This window comes from Natator depressus, chromosome 16 (genome assembly GCF_965152275.1).
Source record: "Natator depressus isolate rNatDep1 chromosome 16, rNatDep2.hap1, whole genome shotgun sequence".
NCBI classification, from domain to species: domain Eukaryota; kingdom Metazoa; phylum Chordata; order Testudines; family Cheloniidae; genus Natator; species Natator depressus.
Genome location: NC_134249.1, coordinates 14,714,863 through 14,736,972, shown reverse-complemented (window position 1 = coordinate 14,736,972; position 22,110 = coordinate 14,714,863). Strand labels below are relative to the sequence as shown.

The 22,110-nt window shown below is 51.6% G+C and overlaps 1 protein-coding gene across 3 annotated transcripts; it reads left to right on the top strand.

Moving 5' to 3' along the window:
- Positions 1-8,182: 8,182 nt before the first annotated feature.
- Positions 8,183-19,763, top strand: ASB6 (ankyrin repeat and SOCS box containing 6). 3 transcript variants are annotated; one of them, XM_074973787.1, is made up of 7 exons: positions 8,183-8,281; positions 11,000-11,186; positions 12,521-12,702; positions 14,548-14,654; positions 15,091-15,199; positions 16,593-16,679; positions 17,145-19,763. In XM_074973787.1, exons 2-7 carry the CDS (start codon positions 11,074-11,076, stop codon positions 17,819-17,821), a joined length of 1,275 nt encoding a protein of 424 aa, XP_074829888.1. In that variant the 5' UTR covers positions 8,183-8,281; positions 11,000-11,073; the 3' UTR covers positions 17,822-19,763. The 3 variants fall into 3 exon arrangements, with proteins under 3 accessions (XP_074829888.1, XP_074829887.1, XP_074829889.1); XM_074973786.1 differs by lacking the exon at positions 8,183-8,281 and adding an exon at positions 8,666-9,218; XM_074973788.1 differs by lacking the exons at positions 8,183-8,281; positions 11,000-11,186; positions 12,521-12,702 and adding an exon at positions 12,714-12,993.
- The last annotated feature ends 2,347 nt before the right edge of the window (positions 19,764-22,110 follow it).

Here is a 22,110-nt window from a genome sequence, read left to right as displayed (position 1 = left end):
GCCTCAGTTTCACAACATAGCTCATGAACACGTACAGTCTTTAAGCTGTTTCTAAGCCCCTTAATAGATGAAGAGGAAAATGTTGGTAAACGCTTCCGAACAATTAATGTGTTTGGTAGCACGAGGGATTTTTTTTTTCTATTTTCCTTGCATGGGGCTATAAGACACGTTCATTTCCCCCGTCCAGAGTGGTGCATGTAGGAAACCACAGCGCCTGGCGATGACACACAATGCCCCCCTCCACCCCCACCCGAATGCACTAATGTCTGCAAAGTGCTTGGAGCGCCCCTTCTGAGGAGCAAACTATTGTTAACGTGTCCCTGTGCAGCAACGAACCCAGGAGTCTCAGCCACTGCTGCTTGCTAGCCCCAGCAGCGATGGAAGCCCCTGCTAGCCCACTGCCACAACTGAATACTTACACTCAGGGACTCAGCCGCCCAGGGGCTACACTCATGTAGGAGATGGGGTAGCCTGTGGTGCCTTGAAACCATGATTTGAGGCCTGCCGTAACTCAGCCAGAGGTTAGGGGGTCTATGTCAGGAGCGGGTGAGAGTCTGTGGCGTGCAGGAGGTCAGAGTAGCTGATCACGATGGTCCCTTCTGCCCTTAGAGTCTATGAGGCAAAGCCCATTTTAGACAACAGGAGACTTTCCGGAGCCAAAGCCCACTGAAGCCAATGCTTTGGGGCAGGCCCTTTGTTGGCCCACAGGTTCAGTGCCAGACAGCCTGCAGAAGCCCGTGCTCTGGGAAAGAAAGGAACAATTGCAAGCTGGGTGGTGAGTGAACTGGGGCAGATGGTTCTTTATGGACCTCACCGCAGCCTTCCTGTATGCCCTTGGGCAAGTCACTTAGCAGCTCGGTTCCCCATCTGTAACATGAGGCTAATAGCCTCGCCCCACCTCACAGGGCGTGGTGAGGCTAAATCTATTATAGCTCATGGGGTGCTCAGATACTCCAGCAAGGGGGACTTGCTAAGTACCATCGATCACTAGCCCTGAAGGATTTATGCCCGGCAGCGCCGGGGTTTGGGAACAGGCGCACTCAATGGGCGGGAGAGGTAAGGCTCTGCATAGCGGTAGCTTCCATTGCTTCCTCTCCTTCAGAGGTTTGTGTGCTGTGCCCTGATGGGGGACAACTGATTGGCGCCATTGTACAAACGTGCCCCCTGCACACCTATGCACTCCCGGCCATTTTGGGCTCTGGTTCAAGCTAGGATGGCAGCACTGCTATGAATCTGCGTTCCTGGGGACCGCTGTGTCCTGCTGAGGAACCTAGTGGAGTTAAAGTGCCTCCCCACAGTTGCACCTCGGCTCCAGTTTAAAACTGCTGGGGTGGGGGGATGGGATTGAATCACGTAGGACTGGTACAAGGCTACGTCCCGTTCATCGCCAGTCACGTCTGCTTCAGGTCAACAGCACTCGGAAGCCAGTCATCCCAGTCTGACTGTATCCAGCTGTTGGCTCTCGTCACACTTAAATCATAAGCGCTTTGGGGCAGGGACTGCCTTTTTGTTCTGTGTGTACAGTGCCTAGCACATGAGGGGGAAGGGGCGCATCCACAACTGGGGCTCATAGGCACTAGGCTACTAACACTAACTAACTGACTACGCTGGGCTGCAGGAACTGAGTTCAGAAGATCAGTCTAGGCCCCAGGGAGAGCTGTCTGCCTTCCAGTAACGCTCACCAAGATTGGCATTTACACCCCCCCTCCACCCCTCCACACTTTCTTGGTGGTCTCAGCAGGGAAGCCAAGAATTGACTGTGGAATCTGATCTCCCTTCTCACCACTAGAGGGAGACAGGTAACGCCTGGGCTGAGCTGAGGCGCACTGGCAGGGGGCAAGGTGAGGGAACTCGTCATAACCCATAGAAGGTGAACTGGAGGCTGAGACACAGAAGATAAGAGTCCACTACTGCTGCGAGACAATGGCATTAATCCATTGGTTAAAATGGCAGCGGTGCATGCTTTTAGCCCTGGCAGTCACAAGTGCAAACCTCAGCGGTAGCTCAAGCGAGGGGCTGTTATACTTATTCTGTGGGGGAGAGGCTCTCGGGCAAGTGCTATAACCCCACCCTTTTGCTCTGCCTCCTACAGGAGACCCAAAGAGGAGGATAAAGGAGGGAGCATTTCGTGACTACATGTCAGAAAAATGCCAAATTATTTGGGCTGCATGCCTTCTCTGGCCCCCCCGTCCCTCCCCGGGATGCAACTGTGTGTTGAAATTTGGATTGATTCCATTAAAAAAAAACCCCATCACCAGCCCTCCTTCACTTATTGTTAACTTTTCAAAGATCCAAATGTCTGGAAATGCTAATAGCATTGCTAAGACAAAATCAAAATCCTGGGATAACACCACCCTCCCCCTCCAGCCCACCCAGCTGTGTCAGCCTTGAGAGAGGGGCAGGGGAGATGTTGGCTGTAGGCTCACTGGATTCATTTGGCTGGAGAGCTTGGGCTCAGGAAGTCATCTCCCGGGGCTGCAATGCAAGAGGGGAGCAGGCCAGGGCCTGCTGCAGATGGAGGAGAAAGCTAACATCAGCCTTGCAAGCACGCACGCAGCTGAGCTCTTCCCTGCAGAAAGTACTGTTAATCTGGGCCAGGCATGTGAGTGAAGGAACAGACCTGGTGCTGGGCCCTGCAGTTGTGAGTGGGCACAGGGGGAGAGGGGTTTTTTGGGAGACGGTAGGTAGCAACAGTCCCGCCACACTGGGATTTCCGTACCCTGGGATGATGCTATTTTTGGATTTCTGTAGCATCTTGACCCTCCCTTGGGGTGAAGTGTTTTGCAGATTGTGCGACTGATTCTCAGATGCCCTGCACTTTTTGTAGCCATTTACACCAGTGCAAACTGGATGGATATAAAGATCCTAGGCTATTGGGTTAGGCCAGCTGCACTCTTTACTAGTCTCTGAGTACCCTGACAGGCTGCAGCTCCCAGTGTCTCCAAAATGCCTGCCTCGATTCTTCTACGGCAGGACAGTCAGCAACCGGACAGTGAGGAAAAGTCCGGGGGAGGGGACGGCTCTGAACAAGTCCTTCTTCCAGTATCTCAGTATATGGGGAAATTAAAGTAGCAAAAGCAAGAAAGAAAGTGAGACGAGATGATCACAATGGAGCTGTCAGGCCTTGGCATCTGTAGGCCAAAGAAAGGGTGGAGGAAAACCAACATGAAATCAGCCCAGAGAAGGGAAAGTAGCTGGAAGCTGCATCTGAAGAACTCCTTTGGAAATAGCTGTAACCGATCTGCTCTGCCAGCAGATTTTCCTCTTGTTTGCATCTCCAACTTCCAGGTGCTAGGCCTCAGGTCTGACAGGTCTGGCTGTCTAAGAGCCTGGAGAGTTTTCCCAGGAAAACTCTGATGAAAGATTGAGTGAGTTTCACACCCATTCCAGGGCAGGAATAGTGGCAAGGGAGTGCGCCTCTTCCCCAGATTACAAACTGCTGATTAATTGGTGACAGAGCGGAAGCCAGCCGGTGGCTTACTGGCTTGGCCTCACAGCCTTCTGAACGCAGGGTTCTGACCTACCCATCAAGGTGGGGCAGTTGTCAGGGTTCATTTTCTCCCTAGGGGGCTAGCAAACACCCAGCTGTGATGCCCTCAGCACTTCCCAACCGAGGCTCAAGGAAATGTTTCAAAGTGCTGTCATGCTCCTGGATCACGAGCGGAAAGGCAGACACTCGGAAAGGCTGGGACGTGCTGGCTGCATGTGAGTGGCACCTGGCCGGAGTTCCCTTTGCCTTTGGTTTTGCACGGCCTACAAGGAGACCATGGCAAACATCTAACAGCTGGCCAGAATACAGGGGTAGAAGGAGCTGGGAAAGTCTCAGCTTCACAGCTGACTTGGGGGCTTTGCTAAAACTTAAAGGCCGGAGTCTCCTCTCACTTGCACTAGTGTAAATCCCTGGATTTTTGTGGCTTCATTCCTTGTCTACAAGAGAGGACGATCAAGTTCTTAGAACTAGCAAGCCCAGGCTTCACCCCTCTAATCAATGACTCTGTCTTGGATCCTATCGTGTTTACACAATACAGTGAAGGGCACTGGAGAAAATCCTTGGCTATGGAAGGTAGAGAATTTGTTCCTGCCATACAGTGCAGGAAAGGCTGCTCCCTACCCCAGGATTGTCTTCACAGACTCTCCATGCAACCCTGCTCCTCTCCAACTCTCGGCCTCCCTCCTTCCGCTCCCTGCAGAGATGGCTTCAGCACGCGGCACGCTGTCTCCTCAGAGCTGAGCTGCTTGCGGCCACAACCTCACTCTTCATTGCCCACTCAGACACGCTCCTGTTCACACCCCTCCACAGTGGGCATGGGCCACGTACAGATCTGGGAACCAGACACGGCTTTTTCCAGCTGCAGGTCAGATTCATGGCCCCGAGGAATCGCAGGGCCCTGGGTGCCTCCATCCCTTCACGAGTATGGCCATAGCTCAGAAAATACGAAGGACCCTCATCACTACTCCCCCAGCCCCCCACTGTGATCACGGCCCTAAGAAACACAGCCCCCCCCCCCCCCCCCAGCAGTAATACAGCCCTGGGAAAGCCAGCCTGCAAACCAAACTGCACCATGCATCAAGAGACCAGCAGGATGATACAATGTCCATGGCGAAAAAACACGGGGTGGGTGAGGGAGGAGAGGCATACTCATAAAGCAGGCCGAAGCTATGAGAAGCGGGGTATTAACTAGCAGCTGATGGAGCTGGGTAGTAAACAAGGCATTTTTTATTAACAGAAAGGTTAACAGGCAGATGAATTTCTAAAGACAGGAGCCTGACATTGTGACCTGCGGGGGTATCCAACTTCTTTGAGTGTACTCAAAGTCCTCAGTTTCAAAATTGGGCCAGCACCAGTGCAGAGAGGAAGAGCCCGCTGGTCGTGGTGACTAGCCATTGGCCTTGCCCCTGTTAAAAAATCTTTTGCTTCATCAGTGTCTGGCATATGGGGCTCAGGCCCTACAACGATGTGGGCCCTGGAAGGACCTACATTATCCCTCTGACTAAAGCAGTGTGACTAATGGACTCTTCGGTTTGCTGGCCGTTTGAGGGGTGGGGGGGGGCGCAAAATGGTTTTGGACTGAATGGAAAACAACTTTTAAAAATGTTTTTTGGTGAATTGAAAAGTCAAAAAAAATTGTCTCAGTTAAAACAAAATATTTCCGGTTGCGTTTTGAGCATCATAAAACATCTTATTTTTTTTAAATGTAAAATTAAAGGGTTTTTTGAAACAAAAAGTCATTTTCAATTGGAAAATCTAAAGGTTTTGATTGTTGGAATGTTGCGGGGGGGAGGCTATTCGGGTTGGGTTTTTTGTTTGTTTGGTTGGTTTTGACTAAAACAATTCAGTGGAAATGACACAAATTTGCAAAATGTCACTGAATCTGCCCTATTTGGGGCGGGGGAAGTGCCCAGCTCTGCCTCTGAATCTTTGCTCTGTTTCTCCCCTAGGACTGCATGTGCCATGCCACATGTACTGTACTTCTGACTCTGATACAAGGCAGAGGGTGACAGGATTAACATGGGCAAAGGGCTAGCCTGGAGTCCCTGTGAAAAAACAGATCCGTAACTCTGGTTTCAGTGTCCCCAGAGCAGAGTGCACAATGCTCTATATCGAGATGTGGCAGAAGCCAGTTTGTTGGGTATAATTTTAATCAATCATATTGATGTGTATTTTAAGCATTTTTGTCTATGTTTAGCTATTTAAATTTCCACACTTGCATGAAATGATGGGGACGGGGATCAGACAACGAGGGTCAGACAGTAATTATTTAATGACAGTAAACGCGCTTCGATTCAAAAAGTTAAACCATTGTGCACACAAATTGTGAGCATCACAGCAAAATGTACAAAGTGAAAAAAATCCTTAACTCAAATGCTAATAAGAAGTTGTCAAGCAGCTTTTTTCTTACTTTGCCTAGCTGTGAAGTTTGATTTTTGGTAGACAGATTATCTCTCTGACTAAAGCAGTGTGACTAATGGACTGGTGAAATCAAAGGTTACTGATTAAAAGCTAACCCTTCTTAGCCCACCCTTGCCTCAGGTCCCAAGAGACTGCACCAGTCTTCGAGGACCGAATGGGATGCTGCAGCTTCTGTGAGGGTCACTTGGTGGGTGCTATAAGGGGCATGATGTAATTACAAGCGCTTTCCCCTACTTACAAGTGGGGAGAGCAAGGCTGAGAGCCTAAGAGTGAAATTTTGGCCCCATTGATGTCAATGGCAAAATGCCAGAATTTCACCCGATAAGATTTGTTCTGTGACAGACGAAGCCCGTGTCAAAGACGGGATTAGAATGCTGGACTGCTGGGCTCACCCTCTTTTGCTTAGACCAGGTTTCTCTCCGTGTCAAATAAAAGGGGTTTTGCAAAACTTCATAGCAGCAGAAATGGTTACACATGAAAAAACAAATCACTGAAAACCATTTTTAAAACGTGACTAATCCTTTGGGTTTTGTAAATCCAAGTGGTGATATTGTCCTAGCCTTGGAGAACCCAAAAGAGCTATTGACCATAACAAAAAAGAAAATGAACTGCCTATTTTCACTGTCCAACTGAGTGAGCCGTAAAAACTAAATAAGCAGTACCTTAGTTTGGTTTATGGTTGTTGCAGTTGCAATAACTTAAGTAGTTTTCTTATCTTATTTATCTTGGTATCTTGGGTATTTCTAAGGCCGCTATCACCAAAGTTTCTAAGTGGCACATAGCTTATGTGAAGTATGTGTTTATTTAAAGTGTTTGCTCTCCAGGAGCACCTCACAAAAAAACAAACCTTGCTTCATGACTCGCCCAAGGAGCCAAGCAGGCATACAGACAACCCCCTGTGTTGTTCAGAGGCCTCTGAATCCAAAACCTTCCTGCACCATCAGACGGTGCCTAGGGCACGAAAAGGTGCTACCATCTCTGCCTAGCACTGTTCCCTCTAAGCTGTGCGCGTGATCCTAAACCCCACGCACATGGTGAAATACCGCACGCACAAACATTTGCACAGAAGACATTTTTTGTGCACACGGCCCGTCAAAAATTAGAGGGAACATTGCTGCCTAGCCTGGGTTGCTGCTGGCATGTCCTCTATGTTGTTAAGTCCCATAAATTACAGCTCATGGGGGTCATTGGGCCACATAAGCCTTCCCACCGTGTCAAGGGGCAGGCCCCAAGGAAGGATTCAGAAGCATAGACGAGCAATATGATATAGGACACTTTGGATGGGCCAGCAAACGATACCAAACAGTCACCATTTCAGGTTTTTTTCCATTGGCAAGGGCTCCCTTAGATACGTGTCAAAAATATCAGTCACGCCAGGTGGAGCTGCGTTCCAAGGAAACAAAGGACCAGGACATGAACTATGCAAGACAAAGCTTCTTGCTAAGGTAGAGCACCCCACAATGTTCTATTGATGGGACCAGGCCAGCGATGGTCCAGAAATAATCAAACATTTGTATCACAGCGTATGAGACTTCGTGTGCCTTTTGTTACTGAAATATAGAACACCTTGCATCCTCTAGGGCCATGATACAGTAATGGGCCAGCAAGCACCAAATAAGGGCCATCACGTACAACAAAAGCTGAGCAATCAGTTAGGCTGGCGCTGTTAATGGGACAGAGTGTGTGTTCCATTTGTCTGGAGCTGTGATCCCAAAAGGTAAAAAAAGTCCTTTTAAAAATGCAATGCCTGGCCCTGAAGCTCACACACCCATGTAATTTCCTTTTTTGCGCACTAGCCCATGGCAAGCCGAGCTGGCCCTGTTAGGTACTTTAAACGCTGGTTAACAGCAGATGGACGAGTTGTCCACATGGGTTAGCCGTGCACAGACTTAAGGTGCACGCTCGCACTGTGTGCCACGCTTGCGGGGGGAAGGAGGGGCCTGAATTTTGGCCCAAAGGGTTGTGGCTACATTTGCAAACCTTTCGCGTGAACCCCGAGCCCGACCAAGTTTGAGGACGAGCATCTAGCCTGCCTGACAGTGCAGGGCGCAAGCCTGGACGGTTGCCATCGCTGATGGCCTTCAGGCTTTGGGGCTGGGGGTGGGGGGGTGACATACCCAGCCCCCGAGCTACAGTGGGGGGAGGGTGCCGTCAGGGGAGAAGGAGCCCCTGCAAAGCACGTGCCCTGCGGCCAGCCCAGGTTGCAACGTGCAGACATTGCCTGGCTCCCCTTTCCCTGTAGGCGGCTGCCCTCTGCTGAGCCAGCCGCCCTGCAGCACCCGCCTTCGGCCGCTAGAGGGACGGTGCGCTGCAGCCTGCGGAAGCGGTTTCCGTTTCCCGTGCGCTGCCCGCCAGGAGGCTCCCGGGCAGGTAGGAGCGCGTGCCACGGGCCCAGGCTGGCGCGGGGAACCCAGCACGGGGCGGGGGGAGGCTGACTGCCCGGCCCCGGGCACTACGGGGGAAGCGGCGCTGGGGAAGGGAACTGAGCCCTGCCTGCCCCCCCCGGGGGAGCGGGGGGGGGGTTCTCAGGCCCTACTTCGGGTTTAGGCAGGACTCTTGGCCCTCTCTGGTGCAGCAGCGTGCAATGGCGGGCGTGTGTGGGTGCGGCACTGTGCAATGGCGGGCGTGTGTGGGTGTGTGTGTGTGCACATAGCATGTGTGGGTGCAGCAGTGTGCAATTGCAGGTATGAGTGTGTGCGCACATAGCATGTGTGGGTGCAGCAGGGTGCAATGGCGGGTGTGTCTGCACATAGCATGTGTGGGTGCAGCAGGGTGCAATGGCGGGTGTGTCTGCACATAGCATGTGTGGGTGCAGCAGGGTGCAATGGCATACAGGTGCGTGCTGTTGCTGACTGCAGTGTCGGGTACTTGGCAGGGGCATGACTAGCTTTGTGGTGTGATGGTCACATCCCCTATTGCAATGCCTGGTAGCTGCCACTGTGGCAGGTGCTGCTGGTGGCCCTGACCACTTAAAGGCAAGCTGCTTCTTTCAGTGAGAGATCCCACAGGGAGCCACCCTGCCTCCAGAAAGAAGTACATGCCCCTACCAATGGCAAGTGGTCACTGAGTCACCTGGCCCGTACCCTGGGACCCACTGTGTGAGGACTCATGATCTGGTTGAGCTGGTTGGGAAACATACATATGTGTGCGTGCGTGCATGTAAACAGCGTTGCTTGTTTATAGTATATTTGTGAAATTTCCCAGCCAGCTGCGTGCCCTTAGCCTTGGGCTGTGCCTGGTCCTGTTTCAAGTGGAGGGAGGTGTTAACTGCTTGATTCCGCTCTTACAAGTTCATCATTTGCATCAGGTGAATTAAGCACCGTGTGACTGCTGCGGTAACCTTGGGGTAGCTTGATGTTTTGTTATTCCCGCAGGTGGTGGTATTCATTTATTATTTTTATTGTGGTGGCAACCAGAGGCTCCAGTCAGGATCAGGGCCCCAGTGTGCCAGGCCTTGCACAGCCACACACACAAAAGATAGCCCCTGTCCTAAAGAACTTACAGTATTACACCCCAATACTCTGAAGATTTTTGTCTGTGCTTTATGCACTGTGAATAGTCAATGGAATTACTTGCAATGCTTAAAGTTAAGCACATGCCTAGGTCTTAGTAGGGTCAGGGCCATAGCAGTAGAAGAGTCAGAAATTAAATCTTTGCTGAAAGCAACGCACTGTCAGGCTAAAATCATATTGCGAAGAAACTGAGCGAGGAGTTCTTTCCTCTGGTTACTACTGACACTTAAAATGATTGAAACCGAAAAAAAATCTAATTTACTTCTGTCTATGGTTTTGGTTATTTTTACATTTTGTATTTGGACAGTGAAAATGGACTAGCTGCTTTAATGTTTTGGTTCTTCTGTATTAACACATGAAACAATGCAGGGAATGTTTTTTAATTAAAAAAATTTGTTTGAATTTAAAGGGGCATGACCTAGATAGGGGCCCAAATTTTTAAAATGTGTAAGGTGTGGGGGAAGCCCTCCAGCTTTTCTAAAAATCTAAGACCAACATGGCTTGTACAAATTAAAAGGGAAAAAATCCAGTGAAAACAGGTGCTTCTAAACAACTAGATATTTCTCTGCCACACAGAGAACCTGAAAGTGAAATTGACTAAACAACAGTAGAGGTGACTGTGTTGATTCCCATTGTCTACACTGGGAGAAATGCAAAAAGTAAACAAAGGAACTAAATAGTGATGACTGAAATAAGATCCTTACAATCCTTTCATTTTTAATAATCTTACTCTGTTTAGGTTCTAAAATCCTGCTCGTCACTATGACATCAGAGCACCTAATGTGTTACTAGTAACACAGCAAAAAGTGTATTGTTTGCACCATTATGATCTTTTAAGTTCAGTGTAGTTAATGGTTTTTTAAAACACCTATGGAGTGTTTCTGTTTATAGCGGGTGTTGAGAACCCTTCTTAAGAAACAGAACCAAGACTCCATCATCATTGTTTCTAACTATCCTATTGTTTAAAATTAGGCCACATCTAAGCTAGGAAAAATGTTAGTCAATGTGTTTTAACTAATTTGAATTTTAAACAGGGCTGTGGTCCTAGCGTAGACAGGACAACTCGTGTTTAAAACCATGTTAGGTGGTCATGGTTAACCCTCAGCTCCCCTTATTTCTCCTAGTCTCCCCTTAGTGAGACCTTCTCGCTAGTTTTGTGTGAATAAAGGATTTTTCAGTTCACTGGCAGTTTGTTTTTTTTAAATTGTGTTGGGTCAAACTGGAAACATTTTCAGCAAATTGAAAAGTAAAATAAATTTGACCTGAAACAAACAGATCATTTTGTTTCGATAAAACTGAAACATTGTTTTGAATAAAATCAAAGGACATTTTGAAACACAAAGTTGTTTCAAACTGAACAATCAAAACATTTTAAAAACATTGAAACAAAAGTTTTGATTTTTTCCAGAATTGTTTAATGTTTTTTTTCCAACCCAAAACAATCGGATGAAACCAACACAAATTTGCTAAATGTTTTGGTGTCACCAAATCCTCATTTTTTGCCCAGCTCTGTATCTGATGCTCCCCTTCCAGAAACCTGTAACTGATCCCTGTTTGAACGTCCCTCTGATTTCAGGGAGAAAAGAAGAATCCATCTCTTGTGCTTGAGCCAAAAGGATATTCTGGATGATCTTTGAATAGAAGAGCACAATGCCTTTCTTGCATGGCTTCCGCAGGATCATTTTTGAGTATCAGCCATTGGTAGATGAGATCTTGGGATGTCTGGGGATACAGGATCCTGAAAAGCAGGAAACTCTAGAGAGGTAACAAATTTCAAAACTCTGGTGGCCTTTACTCTGTGACTTAGTTTATTTTTTAAGTAACTGAATGAAGGATTAAATAAGTGGTTGTGGGTTACTCTAAGCTTCTCTCCACAGAAGTTCCTCTGAATAGCTGTGTGGTATCTAATTAACACTCTAAGTTATTGTTATTACAGTAGCATGTGGAGGTCACACCTGAAATCAGGGTCCCACTGTTGTATAGGCATGTTGTAAAAGGTGGTCCCTGCCCCAGTGAGTTTACAGTCTAAATAGACAAGACATACAAGAAGTGGACGAGGAAGCAGGGAGGTGAAATGACTTGCCCGAGGTCACCTGGCAGGTCCAGTGGCAGAGCTGGGACGAGAACCCAAGTGTCCTAAGTCTCCACCAGTGGGCTAACTGGTGCGCTATCCTTGAATCACTGACTGTACAATCAGAGGGCTTTGCTGTAGGAAAGCTGGATGCTAACGTTGGATGGATGTGGGTGCCAAGAAGATTTGGGGAGCCCTTTAATAGTGGAGCCAATTGTTTACACAGGGGTTAAAAGGCAGATTACGGTGTTCCCCAAAACCTGCAGAGAGGAGCTGTTTAACCCTTTAGAGAGCCCTTCCCTGTTAGAGTCTGTTGACCTGGAGCAAACTCTTGCGATAGGAACTAAGTGGAGTTCTCTCAGGCAGCTGACACTTAATTCTGAGCAAAATAAAACATCCCACGGCAGTCAGACCCTAAAACGAGAGCAGCAGCGAAAGCAGGGTGCAATGCACCGAGGTGCGGCTGGCTCCCACAACACAAGACTGGAACGAAGGAGGGTAAGATACCTGCAGAGACCGTTATTGGGCTGGGCTTTGTGAAAGAGCCCAACAGAGTCAGGTGCCCAAATCCCATCTAAAGTCAAAATATCTTGGGCACCTCGATCGCAGCTGTGCTCCTTGCAACCCTGGTGAGAAGGGAGAGTCATCTAGCGGTTGCAGTGCAGGTCTGAGAGGTTGGTGTGCGGGGCCCTGTTCCTAGCACGCCCTCAGATGTGCCATGTGGTTATAGGCAAGTCCCTCATGCTCTCTGTGCCTCTATTATTATTTTTTTCTCCTCTGCAAAGTGGAGTTGAGACTTTCCTACCCTAGCAACATACTTGGAGATCCTCTGAGGAAAGGTGCTGTCTCAGCGCCTGATCCAAACGCTGGTGGGCGTCTTTCCGTTGATTTCAATCAGCGTGGATCAGGCCCTACGTGCAGATAATATCATTGTCAATTTTAGGCCTCCCTCATTCCCTTTTCCAACGCACATCCCAGGAGAAATGCATGGAGCTCTAACAATGGGCCACTTTTCTGTGTCTCAAGCCCCAGCTGCCCAGCTGAAGACAGCAGCAAATTCTTGGTCCTCAACAAGCTGTTGGAGAGAGAGACCCACTCCCCATTCTACCAAGAAGGAGTGAGCTACTCCTTGCTGAAGGTAGCTGAACTTGGGCTGGTGAATGCAGCTGAAATCCTCCTGCAGAATGGGGCCAATCTTATCTTTGAAGGTAAATCTGGGGGAGATGATGTGTTCTAAGCGCACCCCTGTTCCTGATGCAAACAGGCTTTGCAGGCGGCAGAGAGGGAGGAAAGGTCCATTTGTGGGCTGGCCGGTGGATTGGAGCCACGACGAGGTGTCCTGGATCTGAACTGAGGTCCCAAGCCCTGCCCCTTCCTCATTGGGTTGGTCATTCCCAAGTTAACCTGTCTAATGCGTGGAGCAGTGTTCGATGTGTTATGGGTTTTGGAAGAAGCCAACGCCCAACCCCCTTCCACCAGAGGGAAGATCAGTGAGCTGGGTAGGATCATAGGATATTCCACTTTCCCCTCCAAACCCCCTTCAGTGGGTAATAAAATCGGTCCTTTGCGATCTGTCTCCTAAGACCTTCCATGCCCCTATCCCTCACAATGGATTGATTTTTTTTCTTTTCTCTGAACTCAAGCCAGGGAGAGGATGCTGTGTTGCCTTTTTTTTTAATTAACGTTAATGAAAATGCAATTGCTGGCACTGGGCCTGGTCTCTCCCACCATTCCTTGGTGCTTTTCTCTGAGCCAACTTGGAAATGCATTGTGCTCATGTTCTGGGCATCGCAGGAAGCTGGTGAGTGCCTTTAGGTTTAAATCGTAAGTCGGAACGTGCTGGCTTCCCAGGGCGCAAGCACCAGCGTGGTTCCAGGGAAACAGGAACATATTAGGCCAGAGTCTGATGGTAAAATCCAAGTGGTGTCAACTCGTGGGGCAGGCGACGGGCTAGTGCAGTGGTTTGTCTGGCAATCCCTGTACCCCTCGCCTTTAGGTTCACGGTTCAAATCCACCAACAGCAACGAAAAGCTGTTACCGACTGCCGGCTGTTTGTTGAATAGAGCAAGGTGGGGTTCAAGCCAGTTTAGTGGCCACAGCAGACACCCGTGTTGCCAGTCCCAGCAGCGAGCACAAGGATGCGAGCCCCCGGGATTAAACCACCCCTTCAGATCAGGATTGAGGCATGCTGGCAGGTCTGTGCTGACTAGCTTGCCCTAACCATGGCAACGCTATCCCGGGGCTGTGGATGGCTAGAGAACTTCAGGGCTGTACATCCGGCCTCTCTCAGCAACGCTCCTTGCATTAGCCTTGTGCGTCAGCACATGGGCCTGTTTAATAGGGTGAAGGGTTTAAAAAGCTGCAGAAACCAACACTGACTCTTCTGTTCAGCCCGTGGTCAGAGAAACCCTCCCGCTCTGGCAGTGGCTGGGCGTTTGTGACATCACACCTGGAATCCTGGCCGGGCTCCTGCAGGGTGGCTGGGTTTAAACGGAGCCGGCCCCGTGATCTGTGGAGCATCCAGCTGTTGGGAAGGGGGTGGGGATGGGGGTATTGGGCCATGAATTGCTTCCCTTGCAGGCCCAGATGCAGCAGGGTAGCAGTGACAAGTGGTGAGTCTCTTGTCCGTCCATTGCTGTCAGGGAGGCGGTTGGGGCCCCCCTGTGGGTCGCAGAGCATGTAGGGGCTGTGGGCTGCCCCACTGTCACAAAAGCAGGGCTGCAGCCTGCCAGAAAGGGGCTGGGATGGAGTTGGCTCTTCTGATCCGGCTGCTGGGGGCTTAGGGCCAGCTTGTTCATTGTCCTAGAGACGAGGCCCCCACAACAGCAGAGCCTGGGCAGTCAATTGCTTTGCTTCAGGCCAGCCCTCCCTGTAATTCCTCCAAGCCAAGCAGGATCCCATCCCCTTCCCACGCTCTTAGCCCCGTCTGGGGAGCTGGACTCTCTGAACCCAGCTGGTTTGGGTTATTCTGCTTTATCTTGGACCGTTTCATATTTTTGGAGGGCGTCTTTAGTTCTGAAACTCCCTGACTTGTCATTCGGTTCTGGCTCTAGATCCTGTCACCTATTACACAGCTCTGCACATCGCTGTTCTCCGAAACCAGCCGGACATGGTGGAGCTGCTAGTGCACCGTGGGGCGGACATTAACCGGAGAGATCGGGTATGGAAAGCACCCACCTTAGACACAGGGCTAAAGGATCTGACCTCTCCTAGATATATAGTACTGATAACGCCTCCTGGGAGATCTGGGCCTGTGAATTCCTTTGCAGAGAGCACTCGCTGAGAGGGATCCAGAGTGATGCCTGCTTAACTCATCTCCCTTTATCTTTAATGTGTTGGGCTGCTCAGGTCCTGGTGGAGCATTGCATGCTGGGACTTGTAGTTTGCACAGGCTGCAGTCAGTCCTTTGCTTGCCCTGCCCCATAGCGCTAATGCTGAAGGGACTAACTTACACTCTTCCCTTCCGGCCATACGAGCCCTGCTTTTCACCCCATTGTCTGACTGTGGATTGTTCTGTATGATCAGCCTCCACAGCGAAGTGCTAAAGCGGAAGATCATGGGCTTTTTCCAGTTGCTGTTGCCTTTCCTCCCCACAGATTCACGAGAGCAGCCCCCTGGATCTTGCCAGTGAGGAGCCCGAGCGGCTGCCATGTTTGCAGCGTCTCCTGGAACTCAGTGCTGATGTCAATGCGGCTGACAAAAATGGTCTGTGCCCCTTTCCATCATACAGGGAGTGAATTTCCCTCTGGCCTCCTGCCCCACCCTAACTCCTGGGGCACTTGGTTCCCACAGAAAGCAACCATTGGTATGCGTAGCAAAGAGAATGGGCAGACAGCACGGTCTAGTTAGAGCAGGGGACTGGGAGGCAGGACACCTGGGTTCTTTTACCTAGGCTGTTAGTTTGGTTCTGGATTTCTGAGTTGCCCAGTGTTTAGCCCATTTTAGAAGCAGGAACTACCTGTGGAAATTCAGATCCAGGTTAAGACCTTCAAACCCGACCAGGGTTCAGGGGCATTTGCCCCAGGGCTATTGGTATCTCTAGGACAGGCAGGGATTTAACCACAGTCGAACATGCCGTGCTCAGACTACCTGGCACTTCTGGCTAGGACACTTAATTCCTGCCCACACCAGTTGGGGAGATCACACTCTGTGCTGTGACACTCATGCTGTAACATGCTTGCAGTTGCCCTGGGATGCTCAGGGGCTAATGGAAGAGCCACAATGTCTGGTGCTCCCTCTGGTGACTCTAAAGCAGTATTGTGCTAACACGCACTAGCCCCAAGTGGGGTTGCCAAGCCTCCCAGTTTCACCGGGCGTCTCCTGGAATCGGCCTTTATCTCCTGGAGGCCACTGAAGCCAAACTGGGAGATTTTACGCTGCTAGAAGTCCAGCAGTGCTAAGGCAGGCTCTCTGCCTGCACTGGCCCCGTGCTGCTCCTGGAAGCGGTTGGCATGTCCCTGTGGCCCCCGGGGGAGGGCGGGGGCAGCACGTAGTGACCCCCTCCCATTCTCCCCAGGGACGTGCCAGTCACTTCCGGAAGCGGCACGGGGCCGGGACAGGCAGAGAGCCTGCCTTAGCACTGCTGCACCACTGCCTGGGAGTGGCCCGAGGTAAGCACCTCCTGGCCAGAGCCCGCATCCCTCACCCCCTTCCAACCCGCTGCCCCAGCCCTGAGCCCCCTCCTGCACTTCAACTCCCTCCCAGAGCTTGCACCTGCACCCCTACCCCAGGCTCAGCCCAGAGCCCCCTCCCATACTCCGAACCTCTTGGCCCCTGCCCGGTGAAAGTGAGTGAGGATAGGAGAGAGCAGATGGAGTGAGCAGGGCGGGGCTTCAGGGAAGGGGCAGGGCAAGGATGTTTGGGTTTGTGTGATTAGATAGTTGGCAGCCCTATCCCCAAGGCTGTGTATGCTCCCTCTGCTGCATCCTTGTGCGGTCTGAATAGCTCATTAAGGGGGTTCATTATTTTTCAGAGCTATATGCAGAGTGTCCCCTCCATACCGTCATGGTTCGTGGAGGGGGCAGGCACAAAAGGGACCCTTCCTAGAAGTCACTCTGACGTAATGCTCCCACTCCCCGGTTTATACTCTTATCCACAGGAAAGACAGCCTTACTGCATGCACTGGCCAGCAGCGATGGAGTTCAGATCCACAACACCGAAAACATCCGGCTCCTGTTGGAAGGAGGTGAGGGCAGCCGAGCAGCTGTCAGCTCATTTCCCGGTAAAAACCAAGTGTTCTTTTTGGCAGGGCCCGTCTGTTCTGTGTTTGTACAGCACCTAGCACCATGGTCTATGCCAGGGGTTCCTAGGTGCTACCACAATACAAACAAATAACATAACATTTGGCCTCTGTGAAGATTGTTTTAACTGGCAGCACAGGTTGGTGCAGAGAGATACTGTCTCTCTAGGTGAAACAGTCGCTACTGTGCGCTCCATCAAAGCCCCGTCTACTCCCTAAATGGCAGGCAGAAGAGGGCTGGAGGTGGGTGACAACGATCAGGGGCTTGGGGCTGCAGTTCAGAGGAGAGGTACCACGTGCTGGGGTGCGACACATACCTGCACCTGCTCTTCGGTGTCAGCCCCCCGTTCCAGGGAGTCGGTGTCCATTGCGGCGTCTGACTATGGCTCCCCCTTTTCTCTCTGGCTTCAGGAGCAGACGTGAAGGCCACCACGAAAGACGGCGACACTGTCTTCACCTGCATCATCTTCCTGCTTGCCGAGACGGTGGGCGGGGACAAAGAGGAGGCGCGAATGATCAACCGCTTCTGCTTCCGGGTCACCCAGCTGCTGATGGCCCACGGCGCTGACCCCAGTGAGTGCCCAGCCCGTGAGTCCCTCATGCACATCTGCCTCAAGAGCTTCAAGCTCCACTTCCTGCTCCTACGCTTCCTGCTGGAGTCGGGGGCCTCCTACAACTGCTCCCTCCATGGCCCCTCATGCTGGTCAGGCTTTCACGTGGTCTTTGAGAGACTGTGCTCCCACCTGAGCAGCTCGGAAGACGACAGCTTCTCCGCTGACCTCCTGAAAAAAGCAGAAACTGTCCTAGAGCTCATGGTGGCCAGCTCGCAGATCCCCAAACTGCCCAGCAACTTTGACATCAACTCCACCAGCTGCAGGTTCCATGGGGAGAAGATCAAGGCCCTTTTCTACTCCCTGAAGCAGCTGCAGCACGCGCCACAGGCCCTGAAACATCTCTGCAGGGTGTATATCCGGCAGCGCCTCAAACCGTGGCCAGTGGATGTGAAGATCAAGGCCCTTCCACTTCCCGACAGGCTAAAGTGGTATCTCCTCATAGACCACGGCAGTGCCGGTGAGGAGGACATCTGAGCCAGGCAGGGGGCAGACCTGGAATCCTCACTCCAGTCCCTCCCCCAAACACTCCGGTGACTTGGTTTCCCCACCTGGAAGAGCAAGAGGTTCCTTATGGTCCAGACCAGCTTCCTCCACTGCCAGCCAGTGCTTTGTTTGATCACGCCACACTGTCCACAAATACCGGGGCCTGGCTTCTCTGGGAAGGGATACCCTCAACGGCATGTTAACCTGAATCCCCATGAAGTGTGATTCGGGGTGGGAGGGCAGAGGGGTAAGTGGGTTGGGCTGGTCATCTGGACTTTGTGCCTTTACGAGCGATGAGCATTGGTAAGAAGGCTGCTTCACAGGGACGTACAAGAAATGCCTGCCTGGATTTGGGATCATGGGCCCGGTCTGAGGAGCAGAGATTCAGGCGATGCACCCCACAGGTTGCGTGACTGCGTGTGCCGTCTTGTTTGAATAAGGCCGAGGAACAAACATTCCTCCTCTCCCTTCTCCGCCCACCACGCAGGAAGGGCTGAAGTGGTGCCTCAGGCGAACGGCGGCTTCCAACGCTGCTGTCTCCTGGGAGCACAGCCCGGGGCAGGAAGAAACCTCGACCTGCTAGAGAAATTGTTCAGCGAGTGCCTCCTCGATAAGCTATGCGGGCGGTTTCCCCTCGGGCCAGGCCCAAGCGCGGGCGGTGCTGTCTGAGGGATTGATGGCCTTTTGCCAGATCCCTCTGTGCAGAGCCTGGAGCAGGCTCGGCTCTCCCGACGCTTGGAAAGCAGGAGACGTGGCGCTTGGCAGCCTGGGCCACAGGAGCAACTAACTTCACCCAGGATTTCCAAGGGCCATAGTCACGCTCCTCTCGCAACAGCTTGTCCACTTGTACCACCTGCCGGGACTAAACGAAGAGCAGGGAGAGGTTAGCGTTCGCTCTCTTTTCCCCAGGCATCTGCCAAGCGGTGGGGGCGAAGGCCGGTGCCCCGGTGATCTGGGGGGGCCTTGGGCTCAGCGAAACCTTTACAAAGGAGAGGGAAGCGGCAGGGCTGGGGGCAGCATCTGACTCTCTAGCTCAGGGCTTTGCAAGCTACTGATATTGCAAGTGGAGGGTGGCACCCGGAAATGATGGGCTTGTGAAAGGACGTGCTCAGGGGCAAGGAGGAGACTGTAGGAACAGTGCTAACACGGGGCCTGGTTGTGGATTCCCAGGCCAGGCAGTCCTTTCGGCTTAGTCTAGTGGCATGTTCTGCCCGGCTCCTACAGTTCGGAGGGTTCTAGTGCAGCTCTCCACTCTGTGTCTTGGGTGTGGTAGCCAAGTCTACTGGAGCAGAGGAGCCTCTAAGCTTGTTTCCAGCCGAGGCTCCACTGACCCTCCCCGTGAGGCCGTGTCTTGGGCTGGAGGTGCCTCCTCCTGGAGGCCACGCACCTTGGCCAAAGGAGCACTTTAAGCCCTGGCGACAAAGGGTAGGGCTCTCGTTTTCTTTGGTTTGTGCCCTGCTAAACCCTAGGTGTGATCTCAGCCCTGGGGCTGCAGAGATGAAAGGCTGAGTCACAGCACCATCCACTCAGGGCAGGTTTCCTTCCAGTGTGTTAATTTCTCTAAGTGCCAAAGCCAAACAGCTGCTAAGCCATTCTCACCCCCTGGGAGAAAAAGCAAAGGCTCCAGTGAGGAAATCCACTGTGATTCGCCTATAATTACCAGCTAGGCATGAAAAGCCTTGAAGTAATTGTGGCTAACGTTTCAGCTGGGTACAACATGAGGCTGTTCCTCCCGGGCCATCACTTCCACCCATTTGTTAACACTCACGGCAGGGCAAGAATATGCAATTCACTCTCCTGCCAAAATCCATCCACCCGATGTCTTCGCCCCTCCACCCCTACCCCCAACACTTCACAGAAGCAGCTGACTGACAAATGGGTGTAAAATGGAACACTGTGCCAGTGTCTTGCTGAGATCAAGCCATTAAACATGACCTGTTGTAATAGAAAATGGATGTTTGTTTCCTTTGGGGCAGAGGGGGTGTTCCCCAGGGGCTCAGCAGGTGGGACCTACCTGTCCCGTAGGGAGACGAAGACTTAACTGCAGCACTCTTTAGTGTGTGGGAGGCTAGTCACCCCGCTGTCAGTAAGTGGGTAACACGGATGGGCCAGGCACCGTGGACTCATTCCTTATTTTCAGTGAGAGATTAAACAAACGAGGCAGTGATTGCCGGCACGCATCTCTGACAGTGGGACTAGGTGCAGGACTCAGTTTTGATCTTGATGAAACGAGTATAAAACTGGCATAACCCAAAATGATGCTAACTCACAGGATTTACACTGCCAGCAGCAGCACCGAGATGCCAGATTTACACTAGACTGACAGAAGTCAGGCTCAGCTATTTGTTTACAGGGCGGAGAGAATGAAAACATCTAAGTTATCCAGAGCCAGGGGGGAAAAGAGCCTTCGCATTGTCAAAGCCTGGTCCTGCAGGCAGGACGCCAAGATTTTATTCCCAGTTCTGTACTGGGCACTTGATCAAATCACTTAACTGCAGGCTGTTTGCACGAGAGGGATATTTCCCTCCTCCCAGCCAGCGGGGGACTTGCAGCTCAGTAAAGGTTGTGGATAAAAAGGTACTAGACGATACCTGGTAAGACACTGTCAAGCAGCGAAGTCAGCCGCCAAAGACTGTTGGTACATGGCCCTACCCCAAACAGGGCAGCCACTGGGCCTGCTCTCTCCCTCTTTGGAAATTAGCTGCCCTCTTTATTAGCCCAAGAGGGGCTCTGAAATAAGGGAGGGTGCCCCTTTGGATCTTAATTCCTGCCTAAGTAACATGGTTGCTCTTTACAACACAGGCCGACTTAGCATCAGGTCCAAGGGGCTATCACTGCAGGCTTGCCCCTTGTTAAATGGCGGGAGCCAAGTGTGAGCTGCCCAGGCGCGAATCGAAAGCTAGCGAGCGCCGGAGTCACAGCCTGATTTGCACTAAGTCACTGTGCAAACAAGCCCTTAAACCCACCCCACCAGTCAGCGTTTCCTTTCGGGTTGCTGCTCAGTGATCACGAGACGAGTGGCAACAGATGGGAAGTTGCTACAGCGGGGGGTGGTTTGACAGGCTGGGTGCAGGCTCCCTCTCTGAAATGCTGGAACCGCCATGTACCATGGTGTGCCTGCCTGGAGGGAGAGGGACGCAGCAGTTCAGAGCCAGGTTCTAGCCCTACCCTGGGCCAGGCTCTTTATTCTGCAGCGGGTGGCAGGTGTCAGTGCTTGCTTGGAACAGGCTCATTCAGGAAGTGGCAAATACTGCCTTGCCCGTAATTATACAATGGCACCAGAGCCACTGCCCCGTGTCAGCAGCAAGGGCCCGGCCTACCCTCACAACCCCCACTCTGGGCGAGGTGCCAGGGCTCTATTTGGAGTCTCTCTTAATGTGTAGTTGGCCACAGCAACATTATTTTAAAAATCCTTTAGGGTGAGAGATTTCCCTTCTCCTGGACTGGGAGGGAGGGAACAGGAGAGCACATCCCCAGCAAGCCGTGGGCAGCTTGACTCCCCCCTTTTGACTCACAACTGTCGAACAGGTACAGCAGGCAAGCTGTCCCCGGCTGAGGTTGGGTATTACCCAACTCTGCTGTGCCCCTGGGGAGGGAGCACTGGCCCCACAAGTTCTCAACCTCTACGCCACCTGCCCCCACACAGATAAATATGGATTTGATCAAATCTTGAAAAAGTTTTTGCATTGAAAAACTCCCCGAGATTCCATGAAGACACTAACGATTTTGCTATTGCTACTGATTTTGCGTGGAAGATACAGTGGTGATGGGCAGCCATATAAAACCCCATGACAGCCCCAGGGCCTCTTTTCTTCCTCCCCTTGGACAGATCTGCTCCATCCCAAGGAAATGGCAGAGATCTTCAGACAAACAAACAAAATCACCCCTTTTCCATCACTGTGAGAGAGCCCGAATATCTACCCCTCTGCCTTTGCGACAGATTTCACGTCCCAGGAACGTACAACCTCCTGCCTCAGACTGGTTTCGGGAAGGCAGCAAGAAACGCCTAGCTGAACCGACCCCAGTTCAGGCACTCAGAGGAGGGTTAGGAACAGCGAAGTAGGGAGCTGGAGCAGGAGCTAGTGAGTTCTACCCCCTGCAGCAGGGAGAGCTAGTGCGTCAGCCTCCTCCGCACGCCCTGAACTGAGCGGCATTCAGGCATCGCGCACGCAGCGTTGTCTGGCGGCAGGCACACACCAAGGCAGGGCAGTTGCAGGAGTTCTTACTCTGCCTCTCATACCCCCACTTGGTGCAGCATCAAGGCTTTTCCTCTCTACAGA